Below are 24,393 nucleotides of genomic sequence, written 5' to 3'. Positions count from 1 at the left end.
GTGTGCCGTGTCCGTTTATACGTTACCTTTATCTATGAATTTTGCCAGATTGCAGCGACATGTCAGTTGGTGTTTTTCTGTCCTTCTCTTTAAACCCTAGCAAGTACCTTCCTGTCTTTATATGTTAAGTAGCATATAGACCCCAGAAGTTCTGTTACAGGTATGAAGTTATGACATAAATCTTGAGAATTAATGATGAAATAATACCTGGGAGTAAAATTGCACCTGCATATAAAAGCTTGGCTTGAAGAATGCACTTAGCTGATCTGTACCATGCAAAAATGGTCCAGCTTACCCACTTACTGTGGAAACAAGGAATTTCTTTACTTTGAAAAGTACCAAGGTGGGTTATGTTTTTGTGATTTATTTGTTGTTTTTGAGAGAAAGGTAGGAGGTGGTGTTATTTATATATTATTTATATATTATACAGGAGAGGTTTAGGTTAGATATTCAGAGGAAGTTTTTCACTGAGAGGGTGATGAAGCACTGGAACAGGTTGCCCAAGGAGGTTGTGGATGCCCCATCCCTGGAGGCATTCAAGGCCAGGCTGGATGTGGCTCTGGGCAGCCTGGTCTGGTGGTTGGCGACCCTGCACATAGCAGGGGGTTGAAACTCTGTGATCATTGTGGACCTTTTCGACCCAGGCCATTGATGATTCTATGATGATACGATTTTTGTTGGCCTTTTTTTTCCAAGCTCTCTGGTGCAAGGAAAGAAGACCAAAACCAAGACCCCAAGTCTTCTTCCTCACTTGAACCAATCACCTGCTGGGCTGCAAAGTACTGCAAGAACAATGGGAACCAACAGTGTTATCTTCATGAATCTTGTAAACACAAAACATACAAAACTGTAAAGCAAAGAGTTCAAGAACCAGGAACAAATTCTAGTTTACCAAAGAAAGCATTGCCTTCCATGCGTACTTTAAAAAACCCTCTGTTCACAAGGACTGGAAGAATACATCACTTTTTGCTTTTAAACATAAACAAAGATAATCATTAAGGTTACTAAGGAGTGAATACAGTGCTGTCATCTTTACAAAGAAAAAAAAAAAAACTTTTGAAAATTGTTTCCCATTATGGTAGATTAAACTATAACTCAGAATTGAGGTTTTCTCTTTCTCAGAAGTCAGTGAAAGAATCCTTATACGATGCTACGTTGGATGATTATTCTTGATCTTCATAGAAACAACTGGGAATGGTTTAAAATTGACATATTTTGTCCAGGTTACTTTCAGACATGCATGCCTAAGGAACAGCAGGATAGTAAGACCAAGATTGGAAGCTTATAGGATTATTTTCAAACATGTAATTTGAAAAACAGCATCTGCATTTTAGGCAACAGCCTTTTTTTTCTCCCCATACATTCAGCACATTTTTTTTCCGGAGATCTTTAAAACAGGATGTAAATGTGATAAATACAGTAATTTGAACAAGAAGGAAAATACACACATGGTCTTTGTCATTGAAAGTCACTTTACTGATGTTACAATATGTTAGTAACATTGAAAACCACAGGCATTTGTATTAAATACTCTCATAGAAGTAGATATGTGATGCTGTTATTAAAAGTGAGCAGGAATTTAGAATCCCGAATTACAGCGATCTTATTTTATAAAAAGCAACGTTTTGTTCAGCTACATGAAAGCCAAATTCATTCACTTCAACAGCCCAATGCCTGTAACGCTGATGATAAAAATATCACGCTCAAAGATGGAAGTTGTGAATTGCAGTGCTTCATTTTGGTGTTTGTCAAAATCTTATGCTTCTATTACATCACGTACAATTTTTAAAGGATTTTAACCAGCAGAGACAACAATGTGATGTAGATTGGTTGTTTCTGCCAACCTCAACCCAACCCCAACGGTGAAACAATTGTTGCCTCTCTGAATGTTTTACCTGTCAGGGCTAGCAGGACTGGAAAAATAGGTAGCTTTCTCTTACAGCAATGTCCAGGATTATCATCAGCACAAAATGAAGCCAGCTGGGAGACAGCACCCCAAAAGCTTTGCAGAAAGAAGTGGTCATGTTGTAAAGAGTGTTTTCTCCAGCAGATTAAAAATTCTGTAATGCTTTGCTATTCTGAAAAAAAATATTTTGCATTTATGCAACAATAAAAATAAGTACTGTATTCTATATAAAACACTACCTATTGGAATACATCTTTACCCTTAAGAAGGGAAAAATCAGGTTATATATTCATAGTTTGAATATGTTGTGGGCTGTATTTCCAAGCATAAAATAGGCAGATTCTTTACACAGGCAGTGAGCAAGAATCCTTGTACCAATCACCAAAATAAGCCAGAATTTACTGTTATACAGAGCCTTACAATATTGCATGATTAGCTGCTAGCACCACTATACTTACAAGGTCAGTCAGGCCTATATACAGAATTTCTAATTTGACTGTAAAAATAGACTCTCCATGCTGAAATTAGAATATATAAGATCTTAAGGCCCCGAGACTTTTTTATAACCAAAACTTCTGCTTTTTTCTTAGTTACAGGAGTAGAGAAACAGAAAAAATAGCTTGTTGCTTTGACATTCTATGCTCCAGGAACGAAAAACAGCATGACACCTAGGCTTCTTCCTTCAGAAGGCTGCTCTGCATTTCATTATCTTCCTGCTGTGCTAGATTGCCATTACAGCCATTGCAGCCTGTGTAACCAAAGTTTTCAAAGAGTTTAAGGGTGCTTTAGCTGAAGTACTTTTTAAAAAGAACTAAAAACAGCAGACTCAGCAAGGTGAGCCAACTTAAAAGTCAGGTACAACATTTCTCGTGTTCTGAACATCGTTTTGATTACTTGCCTGAGATAACACATTTATGTTGACGGTTGTAGTGTGTTTGTAACAGCAAAATGCTCTGGGATGACACAGTACCACCTGCTGGCTGGAAGAGTTAATGTTTCCAAGGCTTAAGTTTTATCAGCGTCCGTACCTGAGGCACCAGAAATACTTTTCGTAAGTTAACTTGGAAAATATTTGGGTCAAAGCAATGTTTTAGTGTCTCTGGGAGAATCCTATTTGTGCTGCAACTATATCTGCACAGTCAGCTTCACTGTTCTCCGTTTTTCCTGCTCTGTCATAGTGCAGCAGCTATGTGTACATGGGAACTTTACCTTACCATGCAGACATGGGATGGCAAGCTGTACAAACGTGCAGTTTGCTCATATTTGTCTCCAGGAAATCTGATAGAAGACAAATCCCATATTGCTGCTAGACGTCATGTGGTTTGGAAGCCATGCAAACAGTGGGTCATCAGCAGTCTGATAGATGATGCATTTGGAGCAAAAAAAAAAACCTAACTTTTGAGACCAGAATGCTTAAGTTCTTAAAAAATGAGATAAATCAACTTTACATTGTGGTTGATAACATTGGCCCAAACAACAATAATGATGCAGATATTCAGATAGCTTACAGGAAGAATTAGATAGCCTTGAGACTTGGAGCAAGAGAAACGGGAGACAGCACAACTTTTAGATTACAGTGATCAAAGAAAGAGACTTCTCCATCCAAAACACTAGAGGATGAGATGAAAACCTGGATGAAAATCACCAAATGGTTCTACCATTGCAAATGAGACACGAGGCTCTTTCACCCATACTGTAACATAAGCAAAAGCACTGGAAAGACCTTACCTAGGATGTTGGGTGGAAGGACAGCTAACTTGCAGCTTGTGTATCGTAGCAAACCAACACAAGGGGCTGCTATTTGGGAATGCTTTTCAGTAGGAGTGGAAAGAGAATGGAAGAGAGGAACGGAGAACTTCTGCATGCTGAGTTTTACACTGGAATTTGGTAAGTCTGCTTACGACAACTAGATATGGGATTTAATAACAGAGCAATTGCTAAGAGCCCATCTATTATCACTTTGACTTATGGAGTCTCATAATTGTTTCACGTTATATCCTGCTGGCAAAATCTAACTTCATATATTCTCTATTCCAACAGATCCTTTAGCACATTGAGGATGTCCATGATACAATGACTGAAAAGTTGGTCTGAATTTGTAATATATGCATGCCTGTATTAATGTACAGACCTACTCTTAGTCCTGGTTTTGAAAACAATTGTTTCAATCAATGTTGACAAGACCACTCAGTCCATTTAATACCAGCAAGTGATTCAGGTAAGAGGACTTCAGTACACTAGCTTGACACAATTTCTTTCTCTTTAGTTCAGGTTATAGCCCAAAGGCCCATTTGTTCATTAGCATAATCAAAATTAACTAATGAGTACATCGGCTTAGCTGGGTTAACATATCATTAATCAGGAACAAAACTCTTAAAATATTTGGAAGTCACTGTCTTCAAAGATGCATCTCACACTTCTTATCGGGTAACAAAATTATATGTAAATTTTCAGTCCCCACCATTACTGGTAAACTGCCTGAGTGCACTCACCAAATGGCAATAGCATGGATTAATGAAGTTCTCGCCTCAACAAATCCAAAATTAGCAGGTAGATTTTTAGTTGTTAAATTGCAGCATCACTGTGCAGCCTTATTATTTGAATAGAGTCTGTATTTTTCAGTCTCCATCAGTTAGCGATATTAATTTTATTTTAAATTATACACGGTTCTTCTCCCACATGTTGAAATACAAGACTAGGATTAGTTTAGCTGATCTTGCTGTTTGTACGCTCGTATGGACAGGTAATTATAATGTATCTGAGAAGAACTGAGAACCTCCCCACTTCAACATATCTGGATATTCAGCATAGCTGGCAAAAACAAGCCTGAGTCTGAAGGAGTCAAAATGACTGAGCTATCTTACTAACCATACAAGTACTCTATTTTAGACTACATGAGGGATTATGCAGCTATTTATATTGCTATTGCCAGTGTAACCAATTATTGTGGGTAAAGATACTTGCAGTCACTAATCTGGCAGCTTTCAACACATTTTAAAAGTAGGAAAGCACAGAATGAAAGCATTCTTCTTTGGCCTCCATTGGCATTAGAGGCTTTCAGAGCCATACACGTTCAGGTTTTGTGCCATGACAAAATCTCCAGGCTGCCAACTTAATGCACGATTTTCTGCAGAAGAATTCTGCAAAAAAATGAACGTTTTGTGATGTTCTCACTCTAGACAATCAAAGTGGAAGTCAATGTTTATTAATCTCAGAAGTCATAACTAGACTTCCAGTTACTACATATCTCCAAATGTGACACAACTGGATCATGATATGCTACGAATGTATTATACCAAAACACGTAAGAAGCAGTAAGTACATAGTATGTTGAAAATACAGTCAGGAGAGCCATTTGTTTTCAAAACAAGAAGCTATGAACATTATACAAACAGCCAATATGTTACATCCAGTTCTGTTTGCCAAATCTTGCTGCTTCTTGATAAGGCAGAATGGAAAGGGAAGAGTAAAGGGTGGTGAGTATGAAATATGCACAGAAATCTAACATTATTCAAAATCAAAATGCTAGTTTGTAACCAAACAAAATATCGTAAAAGGCACGTGATGAACAGTCCAGTTATTTGAGACAAAATTCTAAGACAAAAGGGAAAAGAAGCTAAAAGGCAACAGAATAACAGAGAGGCTATCGGGTTAGCATAATTTCCTAATTGAGGTGAACTCCTTGAGGGTTCTGCTCAGCTTCCAGTGGAATCGATAACAGACTTCTATTGATTTCAGGTGATCATGGCTCAGGCCCCAACTTCATGAGCTATGCATTATCGACTACTTTTAATCCAGTTACCTACACTCAAAGTAAATCTTTGCAAAAAATATTTTTCTGTGCTGATAGCTATTCACTCTTCACAAAAGTGCAGAATCTTTTCCTAAAGCAATTACTAGTGGCTGGCTCATTCAATACATTCTGTCTTGTACTTTGTACTCACTCATATTTGCCTTTTTATAAAATACTTACCAGAACCTGCTGACTGTGAAGGAAATCACTGGAACTCCAAGGTCAACATTTTGTTACAATCTAACACACAGCCTAATCATAAAATATAGTGCTTCTAAAAATCTTATATATTTTATACTTGCTGACATCTTAAAACATTTCTTAATTTAATCTTACATATATCCAACTTTATTCAATTACTTAAGAGTTAAAAAAATATATTAAGAGGCTGAAAGTGTTGGCTTTACTTCTTAAGGGAAATGCATGAAAGAGGTAGAAGATTCAGAAACACTGTGGATGTTCCCATCAGGATAATATCTAATTGATAATTCAGCTGTTGGGTAAGGTATTCAATTGTACCATACAGAATCAGGTATATTGTTCTGTCATGGCACTGCTTGAAGCTAGAAATTTTTCATTTTTGGAGAGCTGGAGAATTATAGATTGATTAAACACGGTCCAGTTTTCTTACTGAATGGAAATGTCCACCTTTGTATTACAACAGACACCTTTTAGAAGTCTCAGTATTCAAAAGCTAACTATCCATTGATTCAGGAGACCAACATCTCCATGATAAAAGTGTTGGGACTTTTTTCCACTTTTTCTGGCTAAACTCACTTGTACTCAGTTTACGGCCACCCAAACATTTCAAGGGGACATCAGAGGCAGCAAGCAGAGCAATCGAGCACATGGTAAAGGAGACTCCACAAACAAATGAAAAGACAGCAATGACACTGGCCACTTGCCCAGCATTGGTATTATCTAGTGCAGTGAAATTGTTAGGTTTCTCGTAAGTTACACTGTCTCATCCAAAACAGCATCTGAAGTGCTCTATCAGAAATACACAGCAAGTCTTGCCAGAGGACTTCACATCACCACATCCTGAATTGAGTATGTAGAAGTTATTCCCAGATTTCCTGGAAGTTGGTACTGCATGTTAGTTCGAGGCTCTGTCTCTGTTGTCTACAGGATCGTTCCTGATCGCCCCAGTGTCGGGTTGGGTCATCGCACTGAACAGCGCTTTTTGGCTGCTTCCCCTTACGATGATTTAAGACAAAGTGCCACCATACTGGTTCCTGCATTCCACCATACAATTGAGATTGTCGGTTACTTGGAAGATAGTACAGGTTTTGGTCAAAAACCAGTTTATGTGACGTGGTTTTACAGTACTGTACTTTCTGTATTTCCAAAGTTGTCTGCTCATATATTAGAAAATTTGAAGTGTGATGTTAGTCATGTTTCTTTAGGCATTTGGCAAAATACACTTATGTATAATAGCTATTTTTGACATTATCAAATGTTTACATATATACAATCTGTATACTGAGATTATAAACACGTAGGGTTAAAAAAAAAAAAGATATAATCCTTGTTTGTTTGATGTTTAGGTTCAAAGAGTTGCCTTTCAAAGCTTGAAATCCTGTAAAAAAAAATCCTATATTTCTTACTCCTACATGCTAATTTCTACTACAGTATGTTGTTTATCCCTTACACGTGGAAAGTAAAGAACACAAGGTTCATGCACACAGCGTACAAGTTTACATCGGCCAGCTTCTCCTGAGTGCGCATTCCCAAGGCCGGTCAGCGTGACCTGGAGCTGCACTAAGCCAAGGGAAAACCCCAACCCTCTCCCAGGCGGGATGTGGGGTGAGCGTGTCTGGTACCGTGCGGAACAGCCTCGTCACGTCCATCTGATGGTCCCCTGGTAGGTGGGATGGTTTGGGTTGTTCTTTACATCAAGTCTGTAAAGTTCTGCTTGATCAGAAAACAAAAAGAGAAGGAAAAAAAAGAAAAAAGAGACTGCTTTTTCCCTTCCAGATGAGAGGAGGTTCTCACTGCGGTCACGGGCATCTGTGTTGATCTTTTGAATTGTCTGAAGAGCAGATGAATGTGCAACGACTCAGTGGTGCTGAGTTTGTACAGAATTTAAAGTAAAAAGTTCTCGCGTCATCCCAGGAAAACGGTGCAGCTAAATGGAAGTCTCCCATAGCTGGAGAGGCAAAAAAGGGACACAAGCACACATTATACACAAAGACGCACAGCCTGCTACCCAAGCGGTGTGATTGGCAAGGCAGCCCCACAGACTGGAAAGCCCCCGCACTGCCTGCCTGGAGCTGTCTGTTGGCCCAGGCAGACCCTCTGCTCATTCCATGTATTGGGTATGTTCACACACACGTCAAGCAGGCCTGGAGCTCCCCACACATTGAGCATCACCGTGCTGCCCCAGGCCGCTCCCTGCCCAGCACATGGCATAGGCAGAGTCTGCTGCACCCATCTGCAGCATTCCACTCAGTTCTTTCTCAAATAAAAGGACAGAGAGCAGTGGTGGGAATCACATCACAAGCTATCACAAGCAACACACCTGAAGTAAATTTTAGAGGAGTTTTGCTCATTCAAATATCCGCTGTCTGGGCTGACTGAGAATTTGCACTACCTCTTGGTAGCAGCTGGAAATCTTCAGCTGGAAAGTTTCAGCCCACCTTGAGGAGCAGAAAAAGCACTTCCAGGTCTACCAGGGCCTGATGCATGCCCCTTGAGTCCTGCTCAGCTGCAGCTTATTAACCTTTCCATCATGCTGGAAGTAAGCCATCCCCCAGCCCAGATGAGCATCTCTGGCTGTTTCAGAGCCCTGGAAGGCCAAGGAGAGGAGCCAGACTGCTCTTCTCAGCCTAGAGGCTGCCCCAGGCAAGCTTCCAGCTTGAAATAGAAGGACTGAAATCTGGGCTTGAGGTGTGAATGCCACTAAATAAGTGTCTATAAACACAGGCTCCAAGACTGCTCTAATCTGTGCCAGAGGCTCAGCCTTCAGCAGCTGCTTGAGCTACAGATCCGAGGAAACACCAGTTCCGCTCTCACTGTTTCTCAAAGATCTCTCACTTCCCTTTTGCAGAGCTACTAGTAAATTACACCAGCAACAAAAATGCAGTGAAGAGGGACACATACCCTGGCACTTTGCCTGTTTGCTTTCTTCTCCTCGTCAGGAAGTGGAGGCATTGGATAAGGGTATTTTCTGCTGGAAGCAATAGATCCAGTGGATGAAGATGGGGACTTTGCAGGAGACAGCGTCCTGAGATGTTGAAACACAAAATAAATGTCATGGCTTCGGGTCCCAGCACTGCAACAGCAACTGCCATTACTCTGAGGCTTGGTTCAGAACCAAGTATGCTGTCTATTATTAGTTTGATATTGGGGGGACAAAGTTCTTTGATCAGTAGTCTAATCATTTCATGACTATAAACAAAGGTATTTATAGCTCTCAGGAACACTGGAGGAAAAAATAAGATATCCTACTTATCAGAATCATATTGCATATTAAAAAAATGATTCTAAACTGATTTACATGCTAATGTAATTAATCATTTTAAAATTAACAGAACTAAAAGACATAGTGTTATGAATCCTAAAGTGAAGCAGTCATAGTATGAATACAAACTGAACAATGTTTTCTGCAGTGGATGACTAAATGGCAATTATCAAATATTAAACTTATCTTACACACCTCCTATATTGATACAAACATAGCAAATAAATCTATTATCTTACAACAATGCATCAATTTACACATACGCATGCACTTGGAGGCCAAACTGTTAGTTGTGAAGGAACAAAGGCATATACAAAGTGCTAATAACAAATTATTGGACATGCAAGCATCATACAGTGCATATTGTTCCAGCCAAAGAAAGAGTCTGATGAGAATATACAAAAATGGACTGATTAGTCAATGGCAATCAGCATTTCTGTACAAGGTGAGTAGAGTAAGCAAGAGCAAGGAAATGTTTGAATCATATGAAAGGCATTCTTTTCGAGTCAATAAGGCAGCAGCACATTATTGACTGAAATTTTATACCCAAGAAAAAACTCTAATGCCTCTGATTTGAGAATCTGCACTTTTCCCACTTGAGAGGTTCCTATTAGGCTCAAAATCTGGGCAGAATAAAAGGGGAAAAAAAAACAACAACAACCAAAGCTCAAAGTATAAAATAACAACCCCCCCTTAGCCTTTTGCTCTGTTCTGCAGACTGAGGGCACTTTTCTAAGGAGGCCTCCCATGAGTGCAGGCACATCTCCCAGAGCCTCCCTGAGCACTGCTGCCTACTATTTTCTGTGTGTCCCTGAGATGGAAGCACTCCCTCAGACCCCTCAAACAGACTTCAAATCCTCACACACATAGCAGGGGCTGAGCAGCTGTAGGCCCCAGTGCTGAGCACCACTACCAACACCACGGATAGCAAGGAGCCCCAGGGAGCAGCCCTGGCTGACAGCTGATGGCCTTGCCTCTGGGATCTGTAGGATAAGGTCCTTCTGTCTAGAGAAGGCTATAGACAAGCCAGAGGATCTTTTGTGTTTGGAACTGTCTTGCACCTTTAAATGATTCTTCTTTTAATTCGGACTATCACATTGTTTTTTTGTGTCTGTAACTCCCTACAACAGCACATTCTCTTGTCTGTCATACAAATAATGATTGATGCCATGGGCAACGAGGTGTCAATGGAAGTTACAAGGTGACAGCTCTCCAGTCTGGCTCATGATGCTCTAATGCCTCATGCCATAGCCTCTAAACAGCAATTAGAAATTTGGAGTCAGTACAATTATTCAAATATTGATAAGCATATCCTTAACACATGCACTTTGATCATCCATTAAGATGAACTGGACATCTTCAGGAAAAAAAAATTAAATAACTACTGCTGTGTAAAACAGGAAATTCATCTGTCCAGCATCACAGATCTGGGCACCAAACTGCAAAGCAATATAACAGGTTATTTCTCAAAAAATCCAGGGAAAGATTCTCAGTGGTAACCTGCCCAGTGCTCTGCTGCTCACTGACCTACAAGTTCTCCATCTGTGTCAAATCTGGACAGAAAAAGATCACTAAAAATAATATTAAGGGATATGAATTAAAAAAAAAAAAAAAAAAAAAAAGGAGAGGAAGAAGGCAGAAAGACAAGGCAAGTAGATTCTACAGATTATTTGTTATCTCTTTCCTTGTGGGTTTTGCCTAACAGCTTCAGCAGGATTTAAAATCTTGGTGGGTAAAGTTCTAATGATGCACTGTAGATTAGAAGCAAAGAACCAAGCATGTTAGATCTCACTTGGTAATTTCTATGAGAAAGCTGTTTATCTGTGCAGATACCATTACTGTCTCTTGCATTACCATAGGCTCTTCCTATGGGTAATTTTGGCATCACAAGAGTAGGCTGTGGCAACAAGGAAAGTTAGAGCCAATCTACCCCTACACTAACACCGATAGGTGACCCTGGAAGGAGCAACTTCCTCCCAGGAATGGGGCATCTGGAACCTTTCCCTGCAGAGCAGGTCTTCTGAGCGAGACCTTCAGCAGCCTGTAATTCAGACAGTAACTCACAACCTGAGCAGCAACTTCTAGCCTTGATTTCTGAGAAAAGAGAAGGAAATCGGAATGAGAATCAGAGTTTGTAGAAGCAGATAAATCATCTGTGATAAACCTATGATTAGCTAACTAGATACTAGCTGCCTGCTTCTCACTGAACACAAGGTGTGCAGAGCTACTGGGAAAGCGTCCACAAGCAAGCACTTGCAGAGAGCCCAGCTAGATTCATACTGCTGGAGTCACTGTGTGGGCCAGAGGAGAGCCATGAAGATGTTAAGAAACCTGGAGCACCTCTCCTATGATGACAGGCTGAGGGAGCTGGGTTTGTTCAGATTGGAGAAGAGAAGGCTCTGTGAAGACCTCACTGCAGCCTTCCAGTACTTAAAGTGCTCCATCCCTGGAAGCATTCAAGGCCGGGTTGGATGGGGCCGGGGCAGCCTGGGTTGGTGGGGGGCAGCCCTGCCCACAGCAGGAGGTTGGGACTGGGTAGGCTTTAAGATCCCTTCCAATCCAAGCCATTCTGCGATTCTACAGTTCACAAATGTATGCTACATAGAGCTTTCCACTGCAGTCAGCAGAGGCCTCCCAGGTGACCGCCTTAAACTGGCAGCTTTTAGAGCAATATGCCAGTGGTGAAAGAGAAGAATTCTCCTTCTTGATGCAGTAGTGGAATTTTATCCTATACTGTAGGGAACTAATATTTTAAAGATTTGGAGGAAAAAGAACAAACTGCCCAAAATGGAAGCACTTTTAAAAAATTATCTGAAACCCCTTTCAAACACGATGCTGCCACTTTGGAAGTTTTGGAAGCTCCAATGTAGCCGCCTCCATTTCTTCTTCCCAGCCCCGCTCCGTGCTACCTGCTCACCTACAGTCTGCACATGTAAGCAATATGCACATCACTGCTTGCCTGATGTGCAGTGCGTGCATCCTCCTCAGAAACTTCTCAGGACAAACACATCAAGAATGCAGTTGCACACTTAAAGAAATGACCTTGCCCTCTCCACATAGGCTCTTGACACTTATTTCTGCTATAGAGTTAGGTGCTAGGTTTTGTCATCTTTTAGCTCGTCTGTGGAGACTGTGAGTATGTATCAGTAGACATCAAACGCGTGCCCACAGATCGGAGGATGCGTCTTGCATGACAAATGTAGTTTGGATTTCTTGATCACCCTTCAGGTTCTGCCCTGCAACTGTGTATGTGCTGTGTATCCCAGATTTACATGTACTTTAAATGAGAAAGAGCCAGAAATGACCTTTCTCATTTATGGGGTGGAAGAAACACCATTCAGGGACACTTGAGGGTAATGCCAGGGTTAAAGGAAGGCAAAACTTGACGGTCTGGTTAGGGGAGGGGTCCATTCAGCTTTCATTGGGGTTTTAGTTCTCTTGCTATCACATCCATTAGCTTTCATGCCAAATGCTGCTTCCAGCTGACCCTATACAAGAAACTATGAAAGCAGCCCAACCTCCAATAGAGTTTTGGAGGTTTTACCACCAACCCTGAATGAAGCCATGCACCTAACACGTTGTAAGGACTTCATTTCTGACCAGGAAGCAAGATGCCACTAGTGTGTCTGTCTTCCTGTTGTACAAGCTGAAACTAACCATGTGGGGAGATTGTTGGGGTCCAGAAGATGCTATGGAGCTGCAGGATGCCTGCACATGCTCCTTGGCAGACAGACATCTGCCTACTCTGCCTTCACTTATCCTAAACAGGTGAAATCCTGGCACTATATGCTATCCCCTGGTCACACAACTAGATGTCTTGTAACCTACAAGTGTCATTTCAGCCAAACTCAAAGCATTGGCCCTGACAGATCTGAACTGTTGATGAGCTGTGTTTCATTCTGTTTCATAGTCTAAAATAACCTAATGAAATTCACTTAAAAGTCAGCTCAGTGAAGGCACTTCAAGCCTGTATATCAGCCTGACCTGACATCTGCTTACACAGGGCAGCTCTGTGTAGAATGTTAGCAACATAAATTAGCCTATGTTAGGAAGTTGCAGTCTCCTAAAACCACTGATGTGGCGAAGCATTTCAGCATTTTAATGCAGTTCCTTCTGGGAAACAGCCACATGTCAGATTTCTTCAGTGGAAGGAGCACAGTAAGTGGTGGTAAGGAGAGGCTCAGCCTGGAGCCCTCATCCCAAGCACTGCCCAGCTGTGCTCCCAAAGTTAGCATTCATATGCTTTAATGGACTCTTCTGCCTAATTACTGAAATGAAATCCTAAGAGAAAGGGTCTCCGACCAACAGCAGAGCAGCAAGGCTCTGCTCCAACTACACATTCCATTGCCAACACCTTTTCAATCTGAGATGACCATTTCTCTTATAGATAACCCATCTAAATAAATGTTTTCATTGCAACTTTTTATTTTTAAAAATTCCTGAGGATGTTAACTTACCCACAAATATTTGCAAGAATTAAAAATTAGGCAGTGCCTACAAAGAGATGAGAAGACACCTTCTCATCTCTTTGGTCTATAATTGTATATATGAGCACTGCATTTGGGGATTCTGATAGTCCGTTTTCTGACCTTGTTGTAGTTCCTGAGACTTTTAAGATGCCCCAGATTGCCAGCAACAGTGCCCCTTGCAACAATGCTGAAAGTGGGAAGTGGTTTCCCACCCAGGATTATCGCTGGAATTAACATCTAGCTGAGACTTTGTGCAGGAAAATGAGATTTTTTGAGCTCTTCCTTTCCTATAGAAGAAACTCTCACAGCTGGGAGCTTTTTAGCAACAGATCTACTACTATTATTTTAATAAGAAGTAATTATATGAAGATTCCCATTAGATAAAAAAAAAAAATTAATAACTCTTTGAATTTGATAACTAGGACACCAGGTGTCAGGGAAGCAACTTTAGATTTATACAGATATTTATTATTTTTTAAGCTGATTGAGAAAGTTTTTTTTGATACCTTTTGTCTCTATTTTCTGAAATTGTGCTAACTTCCTCAGAATTGTAGGAACTGCTTTTGATTTTTCCTGAGTCTACTTCAGGTTCACCTACAACAGCAACAGTCATCAAGATATTCACAAAATTACAGGGAAACAAGCAAAAGAGGAGTATTCCTTTCAGACCTCCTTAAAGGAAAAGATGAATCAAAGATTCAGAACAAAAAATACCTCCAGGCTGATGATCTGATGTGAGAGACAGGCTGTGATTCCTAAAATGAAGATCAGCTGGACAGCTCAACTTCAGCCTGACTTTCTGGTTTTCTAAAGAAGATTTTTTTTTTTTTTTTTTTTGTGAATTATTTCAAAGATCAGAACCCAACTGTGTGACGTTCTGACATGCAGCTCTAAGGAACAGTAAATTCTTACCAACAACAGTTCAACCAAGATCACGCTTGAGCTCTGGGAGCACCACGCGGTGTAATCTCTCAAAAGCCCATGGCAACCCATCCCAGGAGATTTGACCCTTTGCCTTCCGTAATATCCCTGCAGAACAGTTCTCTACGGTTAACCTCAGTTAATTAGGACACACAAGTTTCTAAATTTATTCTAGCTTCTCTCCCATTTCTAAAGTTACTGCTGCAGGCAGTCATTAGTAAGTTTCTGTGGAGCAAAACTGTTAATTTAGGTTTCATCTCTGCTGATACAGAACCCTAAAAACTCACATGGGTCAGCTTAATCCTCATCTACACACGCTAAAATGTTTGGTTTATCTCAAATGCAATTAGAAATGTGAATCATTCACTGCAACAGAGAAAACCCTCAGGGCTAGAGTATACTCCCATCAGTTTAACCTGGTTACTAAATCAAAAAATACTGATGCTAAAAAATGAAAACCAAATTAGGAGTATGCACCCAGGAATTTGAACCTGTTTAGCTAAACTGATTAAAGTAACATATTTTAAACTTCCTGTCTTTATATTCTAGCACCGTCTTTGTCTATTGCAGCCAGAGGGCTTCAGCTACGAACACCCCAAGAGGCAGCAGGGAGGTGAGGTCACGGTGGGGGGGCTGACTGCCTTGCCTCAACAGCACAGATCCAAAGGGCATTCGCAGGAAAAGGTTTCCTACTTGCTCATAAACACACACTTCATTCCTAGCATGGGTTTGCCTAGTTTCACTTTCCAGTGAATGTTGATCATTATCAGTACTGATCTAAATGCCCATCAAGGTTTCACTCCATGTGCAGATACGTGGATTTTACGATCAACTAAGCATTTAACTGCTCCATAAAACCAAACAGCTTGAGGTCCTGAAGGCTCTTCTAGGGTTTATCTGGGTTACGTGCCTAAATTTCCTTCATTCTTGAGCAAGCTTCATGAACTGCAGGCACTGGAACTGGACCTCATTGCTAACACCACCACTGGGCTCACAATCACCTGCTCAAGTGTCCAAGCACCGATACCCTGACCTGGTTGATGCTGATGAGCACAGACACAAAATCCTCCCTGAAACCCGGAATCCTGCATCAAGGATTGCTACTCAGAGCTGGCAGGCTTAAATTCACCTCATTTGACCTGATGGCTTTGGGAACACTTCTCTGCAACTTCCTGTGCAATTTAACAACTCTTGAAAGCAAATGTAAATGGAATATAAAAATGACTATTTTGAGCTCTTACAGACTTCAAGGGATTTTCAGTTCTAAAAGTGACTAAACTCCCAAGTTGCTATTTAATACCTTCCAGTGTAACTATGAGAATAAAAGTGTTTCATTAACATCTTGCACTACAACCCCATCACATTTTTCCCCAAATAAACACCAGATATAGTGAACGTTTCTGCCCTTTTGCACTATTAGTAGATCCACTCCTGTGTCATAATTACCATTACATTTCTATTTATTCACTTACTATCCTCCACCATTTTGGCTAAAAATTGCACATTTTATTCTTTGCGTCTCTATAACTCGTTTGAGCCTCCTGTTTGATAGCTTACAGTGTTTTACATCCTTTGTCACAAATTGTCTTCCATTCTCTATGCTATATGTTTTTTTTTCAGCTGATACAGACTGCTCACTCAGTGGCAGGATTACATCTTTGGGAACACAGACTTGTGATTACATACAGCAGGAAGGCCAGCCTCATGCACAATTCTTCTCTATAACTTGGAAGGTATTGAATACACGTTTTCCTTTCAAAAACAAGGGATTTGGGGAATACAACCCTACACTCACTTGTAACAGATTCATTAGTTGTTTGATAAGCAGAGCACAGAGTATATTCTCATACATTTATTTATCCAATCACAACGCTAATTATTTCATTGGAGGGTGAGGGTAAAATACCACTTTTTTTTTTTTTTTTTCAGTTAAATTTTAGTATGCACTATATAAGACAGTGGGTAGAGTGAATGTGTTACGTTTGCTTCAGTAAATTAAATTCTATTTAAGTTAATACTACTTTATTAGTGATAAATACATCTCATGCCCATAAACACTACTTGGCATAAAATGATGAGAAAGCTACTACAAGCTACAGATGATGGTGGGAATGCATGCACTACACACACCCTTTTCAATGGCTTCATTAAAACATTCAGTAAAAGAATTGTAAATTGCACATGAAGCCAAAAACAGACATCAAAATGCAGCAAAAGAAGAGGGGCCCTTTGCACCTACAGTAACTTGTATTGATTTATACAAGGTAGGAGTCCCAAGATATTTGTATATGCTGGAACAGCTCTTAAAAAAGATATAGAATTAATTTACAAAATACCTAAAGTATGGTCCTTCAGTGTTTTTATTCACATCTTCTACCCACTTAGCTACATTATATTCTCTTTTGAACCATGGGTTTAAATACCTGCAGAAAGCAATGGAAGGAACAGAGAAAGCAGAAGAACAAGAATAGAAAATCTGAGAACACACAGCACAAGCTTAGCAAGGATGTCTTCATCCCCAAAATGCAAGTGAATATGGCAAATCAATCAGTATGGATGTAGGGTGAGGACTAGGTAATGTGTACAACTGCATGAGAAAACCTGAACTACAACAAGACTGGCATGTTTGGTTTATCTGGAAATTCTATGAAAGGATACATCATTCATTTTCTCTCCTACAGGCAAAATTCACTCCTAGGCAGAGGGCCAGCATTAAGCTCATATTTCAACTCCTCTCATGATCTCAAAGTAAGGCTGAAGGGGCATTTGGGTTCCAGTCCTACAGTTCTGCCCAGTGGCAGACACAGGTTTGTACCCATCTAGAGCAAATTGCAAGACAATGGCAAAATGAGTACGGAAACTTGGCTTGGCCCTTCTACAGGAATGAATTTCAGCCTCAGTATGTTGAAAGGCTTGACTTGCTTGCCAATGAGGTGGCAGTTTTTGCATTTATGTGCAAATAAACATTTGATTCTATCATTGTTTCCTGTGATAGGATCACAAGAAGCTTTCAAGAAGGTGGGCTGCAGGGCTATCTCCCATTTTACAGAAGCAACCTTGATACCAAAACGACCCATTTTAGTAAAACATGCCTGAGCTACATACTCATATTAGCTACATGAAAACTAGAAATAAAGATGGTGTTTAATTAGTTGACAATAATGTTACTAGCAAAGAAGATAACTTTTTTAGACTGGTTTTTCTTAATCCCCAGTACCAAGTTGAGGCAATTTCTCCCTCTTCATAACATTAAGAAAAGAAGGGCAGCATAGAAGCAGCAACCTGTCTGGTTCAATTTAAATCTGGTTTTGCTGTATAAGAATGACAACAGTTTCACAATTATCTGTAACCACCACCTTCATTTAATGGAGATTAGCATACTCTGAAACAGGAAATAACTTGTAACCAAGGGAAAGGGGGAAAAAAAGAATCTTTTTAAGTTAGTTTTGGTACCTGGGGTCAGTTCTCACCATCCTTATGAAAGGGATTCCATTGACCTCGCACATGGGAACAGGCCTGACAAGGGACTGCTCAGGTGGGGTTTTGGTGGGGCCAGACCGTGCCCTTTAAACCTGCCCATATTTCAGACCACGTCAGAGACAAAAGCAGCAGCACTTTTTGACTGCTTAGGCCTCCTTTTTGGCTCTGGAACTTCTCCCCACCCCGCACAAGCGCAGCCACAGCTTTCCAAACGTTCTTGCCCTCAGCCACAAGTGCTCGCTTCTAAGTAGCTTCCTCAGCTCACTTACTGATAAGGAATCAGGAGTGCTTCATGCTTTCCAGCTCTGCCTCTTAGGGAAAGAAAATGTCAAAAAGATAGCACAGCACGAGAACTGCAAGTGGAGCCACAGGCTGATACCAGCATCATCAGGAACTAATAGGTTTGGGTTTTAGCATTAACTATGTGCAACTACATATGTTCTTGGAAAACAGACATCACTGCAGTACTTTTGACTTGATTTTTTCATTTGAAAGTTTCTTCTGGTAACCATGAAACACTCCCAGTCTGGCTCCCTGCATTAGAAAACCAAGTGTAGGGTGGTATCAAAGCATGCAGCGGTCGCACCGCCGTGTGGCGGGGTTCCCTGTTCCAGCTGTACCACAGCCCATTGCTCACCACCCCAATCTGCCTGTTTCAGAAGTGTTGAACTCAGGTAACTCACAGACCACTAAGTGATCCCATTAGTAAGCTCTCAGCAGGCTGATCTTCCTGGCCACATCATTAGTGAGGGCCAGAATCCACATTTCCATTGAATGAGAAGTTCCCCTTGAAAACCAGGGTGTTCTTACACATACGCCTACAGCTCAACCAACAGCTCCATTTGGCTTGCAGCACAACATGCAACAGTGCAAAGACCTGGGCTGGGGATACTGGTACCCTCGGGCTGGGAGGAGGAAGGCCAGCTAGCACGGCAGCAGCAGGAGCACCTCTAAGCAGTCACTGCATCTAGTTGCAGTGGCACTGGGGGATACTGAGGAAAAGGGACTGTCAGGGGGTAGAAAGGCAGCCCAGAGCGCAGGGGCAGGTGAGACTGACCTGTGATTCTGGCTCCCTGTTTGGGGGGGGTCAGAGCCCTCTGGGCTTATGCCTTGGGACGGGGTTGGGTGGGCGAGAGAAAGCCCAGGCTCAGATGCATGGGTTACCCTGCTGCAAAAACACAATATATAATAGAGAGTCTAAGCCAAAAATGTTTGCATCAGTTGTAACAACGAGGAAGATAAACGCTTATAGGAAAAGCAGTGCAAACTAACAGAGAGCAGAACTGCTATTTGGCAAAGCACACATTTCCTGGGACCTGTTTTAACACATGCTCCCAGTTAAAATTCAGCTTATTCAGAAAACTTTCATTGTCTTTCTTGGATAACTCTAATCGGTTTTATCAGGCCATTTATGAAAAAGCTGCAGAAACATTTAGCCTTTTGGCACTGCTTCTTTGTGAACTGAGCCACTTGCCTTTAATGAAGAATTTTGCTTTAAAACAACTAGAAACAATCTAATGCATCCCAAAAGAGCTTTAACAGTCTCTGCAGAGCGATACTCCCAGCAGATGCCCTGTGCCATGGATCTGCTGTGCACAAAGGGATGCACAGAGGTGTCATCAGGACACATTTCAGGAACAGTCGCATGCAGCCCCTCTGTCAGTGCTGGGCTGCACAGCCCAGACTTTGCTCAGTACTTAAAAAATGTCACTTAAACGACCAATGGCACATTTCTCTTATCTGATGCTGTATACAAAAAAACATTGTGCACAGTACGTGCAATTGCTGCAGACCAATGAATACGTCAGATACTTTTGTAAGCAAGTGTATTAGTCTGCATCTGAACATTTAAAAAAAAAAAAAAAAAGAATTCTGCACAAGGTATGGCACAAATGAATGCAGTCTTCTAGTGGGAGATCTATTTGTCTCTGATACTAACAAGAGACCAACAGCATTCCCCCCTATTTTCTGTCTCAGTAAGTATTCTTTGGACCTGCAGGGGTCACATAGGTGGGCTCTCTGTTTCACAACAGATTTTAAGATTACTCTGTGTTTCGCAGAGAAGATAAGAAGGTAAATTTGGGAAAAATCACCACGTATTTTGAGGCATCCTCAAAGCAGCTGACATATTTATTTATTTATGAATATGTTGGCCACAGTTAGACTTTTTTCTGTCAATTTTCCCTTCTCTCAGAGCATGTTATCTCACTGACCAGACTGCTGTGTGCCTTGGGCAGTTCTCTCTCTCTGCTCCCCACTGAATCTCACAGCACATCGTTGGCGCAGTGAGAACTCTCTGCAAGTGACAGGTATGCCAAGGAGACTCAGACAGTCTCATGCAATCCAGGACAGGCCCCATCAGGAGGAGCCTCTTGTCTCTGCAGGACAGAACATGCAGTGCTACATCTCTAGCTCAGGTAGCACCAGGGGCTGCTGCTGGGGTGAGAGACACAGAGAGAAGCAGGAAGAACAGCTGAGAATTAGGTGGGATTTAGGAGCACCTTCGAAAAAAGAAACAAAAAACAATGGCATTGGAAAAAGATTTCTAACTCACACACTGCCTACCCAATTATTTTGTGCTCTAAAGATCTTGGAGCAATGTATAGCACTGAGCAGCATAGAGGAAAAAATATGCCCATTAGAGGGTTGTTTTGTTTTGTTTTGGTTTTGGTGTTTTTTTTTTTTTTTTTTTTTTTTTTTTTTTTTTTTTTTTTCCTTTAACTGAAAACTATATTCTTCCCACACAATTTTGTTCACTCTGGGATAAAAAGAGCTGCTCTGGTCTTATTTTTATGGATCAAATCCAGCTCTGGTTTGCACCTCTACTGAGCAATAGAATAATGACATAACTAATTTAACCATATTGTTTTTATAAATCTTGTTTGAGAATTCAATTAGAAAATGAAGAAAAGCACAGGACAAGCTTCTAAAGAAGAACTTGCAATCTCATTTTGGTCAGATTAATTTCACTTTTATCAAACTGGCTCATGCAAGGAGAAAAGAAAATGAGAAAAATAACATTCCTTTAAGGGCTTATCAGCACCAAAACCAAGAGCACAGGGGCACTTGATAAACTTCTCCAAAGGGCCCGGGGCTAATATTTCTGGTTCCATGTGACCATTTTGGCCTTGTAATGTGATAATTACTTTGTGTATCAAACTATTATTTCTGTAATTTGGAAGACCGAATCTTCTGCATGAACGTTTGTAAGACTACTTGATTCGAGGAAGTTCAGAACAAACTTAACTCCCCAAATTGCAGAAAACAGGGCACAGAGAGGTGATAGCAGTACTAGTTCCAGCAGGGTTGGCATCAAGCCTGCTTGCCCATACAGGTGCAAAGTTAGTACAAATGGTATGAGAAAGGGCACTGTCATTGCTGTCATGGTCACAGAGAGGTCATTCCTGTGGGGTGTAAGTGCTGTAAAAGCTGGCCGGTGCTTGACACACCTAGAGATGATGTTTCCAGCCATTCCCCATTTAGTTATGAAAGATGTCTAAACCAGTAGGATTAAGTAAGAGGCTCTTTCCCTGTGGGAAGCACTGAATTCATGGGATCATCAGTAAATGTAACTACCACATCAATATAGAACACAGTAAGTCATGCTGTAGGGGTGTGCGTATCAGTCACGTGGTAAGGACTGCCATGGCTTACTCAAGACTGGCTCTTTCAGGTTTTGCTAGCTTACAACAATGAACTACAGGATACTCTTAGAGAAGATACTTCCCCTAAAGACTTCAGGCAGGTTTGCAGAGATACAAATGGCTAACTCTGCAATGGTCCAACCCAAGGTGAAGATATAGGTAGGAAATGAGTTATCAGAAATTCAATATTGAACCAGGATACACTCAGCAATGGCAGTTTACTGTAGATAACGGGCTGTAGTGATGGTGCAGGCTGCCACCATCATTGGGAATTGTTATGGGAATGACTGTGAGGATGCCTACAGAAAAAAGAAAACTGATAGTTAACTTTTTAAAGAATACATAAAAAGAGGTTGAAAGCCAAACCATTACCAGATCAGCCATTATCAGTCAGCAATCAGAATGGGCCACAGGGCAAAAATGCTTCTGTCTACTTTTCATTACTCTTTGTCTTGGTCTACAAAACAGAAGTATGAAAACTGTACTTTTAGGCTTTGCTGTTGTAAATTCAGACTTACTCAGTTGAATTAGACCGTGGCCTAAATCTTTTGCCTCTGACTTTCTTTCTGTTTCCTCCTATATTACCTGAAAGAAATCAAAGGATAAACACAGATGGTAAAATATCTTGAAACCAACCTATATTCCATTCCAAACTGTATATTTTCTTTGCATCCCCAACAAGTCACTTGCTATGACCACTTAAAAGCCATAGGTCAGTCTCTTTTGAATTACATCAGACTGGGAAAACTTGACATTTAGGTGATCTTTCACTACTTTTTGTTGCAACTGTACAGAGCCGAAAACTATTTAGTTTCAGCATTCACTTGAAAAAAAATCACTTCAAGAAAAAAAGATACTGCATGATAAAAATCATGAAAGTTGGCAAAAGTGAATGGACCTCTTGATCTCTTTCATGTTGACTCACATTGGAGAAATAGCAGAAATTAGATCCAATTTTTATGTGATAAAGCTTGTGTGGGACACTGCTAAATCCTAACTCCAGGTTAACAACAGGCAGAATTTTAAGGAGTCATGCTGCTCTCCTAAGATTACCTAAGCTTTCAGAGAGCAGCAATGGCTTCCACTGTGACCAGTACAAAGGTTCACACTTACCTTGCCAAGAATTACTCCTAGGCCTCCCATTTTCACAAATGTCTGAAATATGCTTTGTGTCTGGGATCCTTTCACTCCAGGAATGAGATAATCCATTTGACCTGGAATAGGAGGGCTCAGATGCAGTTACTGGGGTGTTGCCTCAACACAAATGCTAGCTCAGCTGTTCAGAGACAGCCACATTGCCAAAGTCAGTGTCATAACACAGCCTAAGGTCTGTCTGCACTAGCAAAATTGGTCAAATAGATAGCTTATTTCATAAGAAATTTTGATTAAAGGATGTATTTCTGTGCTTTGTAAAACTCTGAACACTCTTCTGTTTTTCCATCTCTGCTCTCCTTGCAGTGCGGGCATCTGACAGATGCTCTTCAGTTTCCAGAAGATAAGGCTAATCACAGGCACACTGAAGTAAGCCCAGGGCTTTATTAATTCTTTATTAATTCAAACTTATATGAAATATGAAAGATTTGAGAACTGACAGATCCACTGAGAGATTCGGTAATCATTTTCTCCTCCTAAGCATCTTCAGGTCCAGGAGTGGCTTGCTATGTACTGCCTTTGGTGTTTGCTATTTCACAACAACAAGAATTATTATAAATTTATATGTTTAAATCTTTGAATGCCTGTGAATACTAACTAACGCTTCACAGGTTTTTCCAGCAAGGAAAAGCCCAGGAGGCTGATATCTCAGTCATGTGAACACCTGTGAAGAGATGCCATCGCTGTTTCCACCCAGAGCAAATCTCAGCCCACTTGAAATGTAGAAAATAGTCCCTGGGCATTGAAATGGTAGCAGTGTGACAGGTCCAGCACAATGTTAATGGAATATTTTTCAGGCTTGCTTTTTTGGACTTGACAGTGGCACAAAGAATCTGAACTGGTGGCAGGCAACAAAAAACCTCTCTAGTACAGACAGACCTTAGAAATCATCAGGTTTTCAGAACAAATAATAAACAAAACACATGAAAGAAATGGAATATGAAACAAAGATACAGGACAAAAGAAGAAACACCTTGAATGACATTCATTTAAAAACAAGTATTTTTCTTAACTGGACTGCAAGCCTGCTTACACAAACCTATACAAAAATCTGCTTCTCCAAGACTTTTTTTCAAAATTTTCAAAATACCCACACGAGAGAAGATTCTCCAACACAAACACTGTATCATTTAAAATTAATTTCTGCTCCTGGAAACAAGTAACAATTCATAAATCTAAAAAGGTGAATTTAAAAATTGGAAATAATTGATTACATACTACCACTGTTTTCTTAATAACATATTTATTAGACCAGATGGAATTAAGTTGCATATAGTTTCAAGCCGGATACCTAATGGCACTGCAAATGTACCCCTTCCATATATTTCTCTTTACTTGCTTCAAAAATACCACAAAGAGAATGGCTTTGTCAACTGCACAGTGAGCTACTGACTGCTCACAGAGACAAGAACTGAGATTGCAGTTTATTTATGAAGCAGCTCAAGAGTGTCTATCTCTGAAAGGACGTTCACAGCTTCTTACAAATTGTTTTGAAGTGCTGGTTGAAGATTTTCTTAATTAAAGCATCTCTGACTACAGAGGGACTTGAAACATCATAACCTCAG

The 24,393-nt window shown here is 40.6% G+C and overlaps 1 protein-coding gene across 8 annotated transcripts in view; it reads right to left on the bottom strand.

Moving 5' to 3' along the window:
• Positions 1–5,089: 5,089 nt before the first annotated feature.
• Positions 5,090–24,393, bottom strand: part of ADAM22 (ADAM metallopeptidase domain 22) — a 125,726-nt gene continuing 106,422 nt past the window's right edge. For 3 of the 8 annotated variants that reach the window (XM_085227371.1, XM_085227373.1, XM_085227375.1), the window contains 5 exons: positions 22,790–22,890; positions 22,195–22,261; positions 19,090–19,200; positions 8,802–8,925; positions 5,090–7,848 (listed from right to left, as the gene is read on the bottom strand). In XM_085227371.1, the coding sequence (XP_085083497.1) occupies positions 7,828–7,848; positions 8,802–8,925; positions 19,090–19,200; positions 22,195–22,261; positions 22,790–22,890 (424 nt within the window). In that variant the 3' untranslated portion in view covers positions 5,090–7,827. Of the gene's footprint in view, positions 7,849–8,801; positions 8,926–16,888; positions 16,976–19,089; positions 19,201–22,194; positions 22,262–22,789; positions 22,891–24,393 lie in introns of all 8 variants that reach the window. The other 5 variants (XM_085227372.1, XM_085227376.1, XM_085227374.1 and 2 more) reach the window with 3 other exon arrangements.

The sequence above is a fragment of the Meleagris gallopavo genome, chromosome 6, assembly GCF_905368555.1.
Source record: "Meleagris gallopavo chromosome 6, MGAL_WU_HG_1.1, whole genome shotgun sequence".
NCBI lineage: Eukaryota > Metazoa > Chordata > Aves > Galliformes > Phasianidae > Meleagris > Meleagris gallopavo.
Note: the sequence above shows the minus strand (reverse complement) of the source record. Positions and strands in the feature narration are given on the sequence as shown.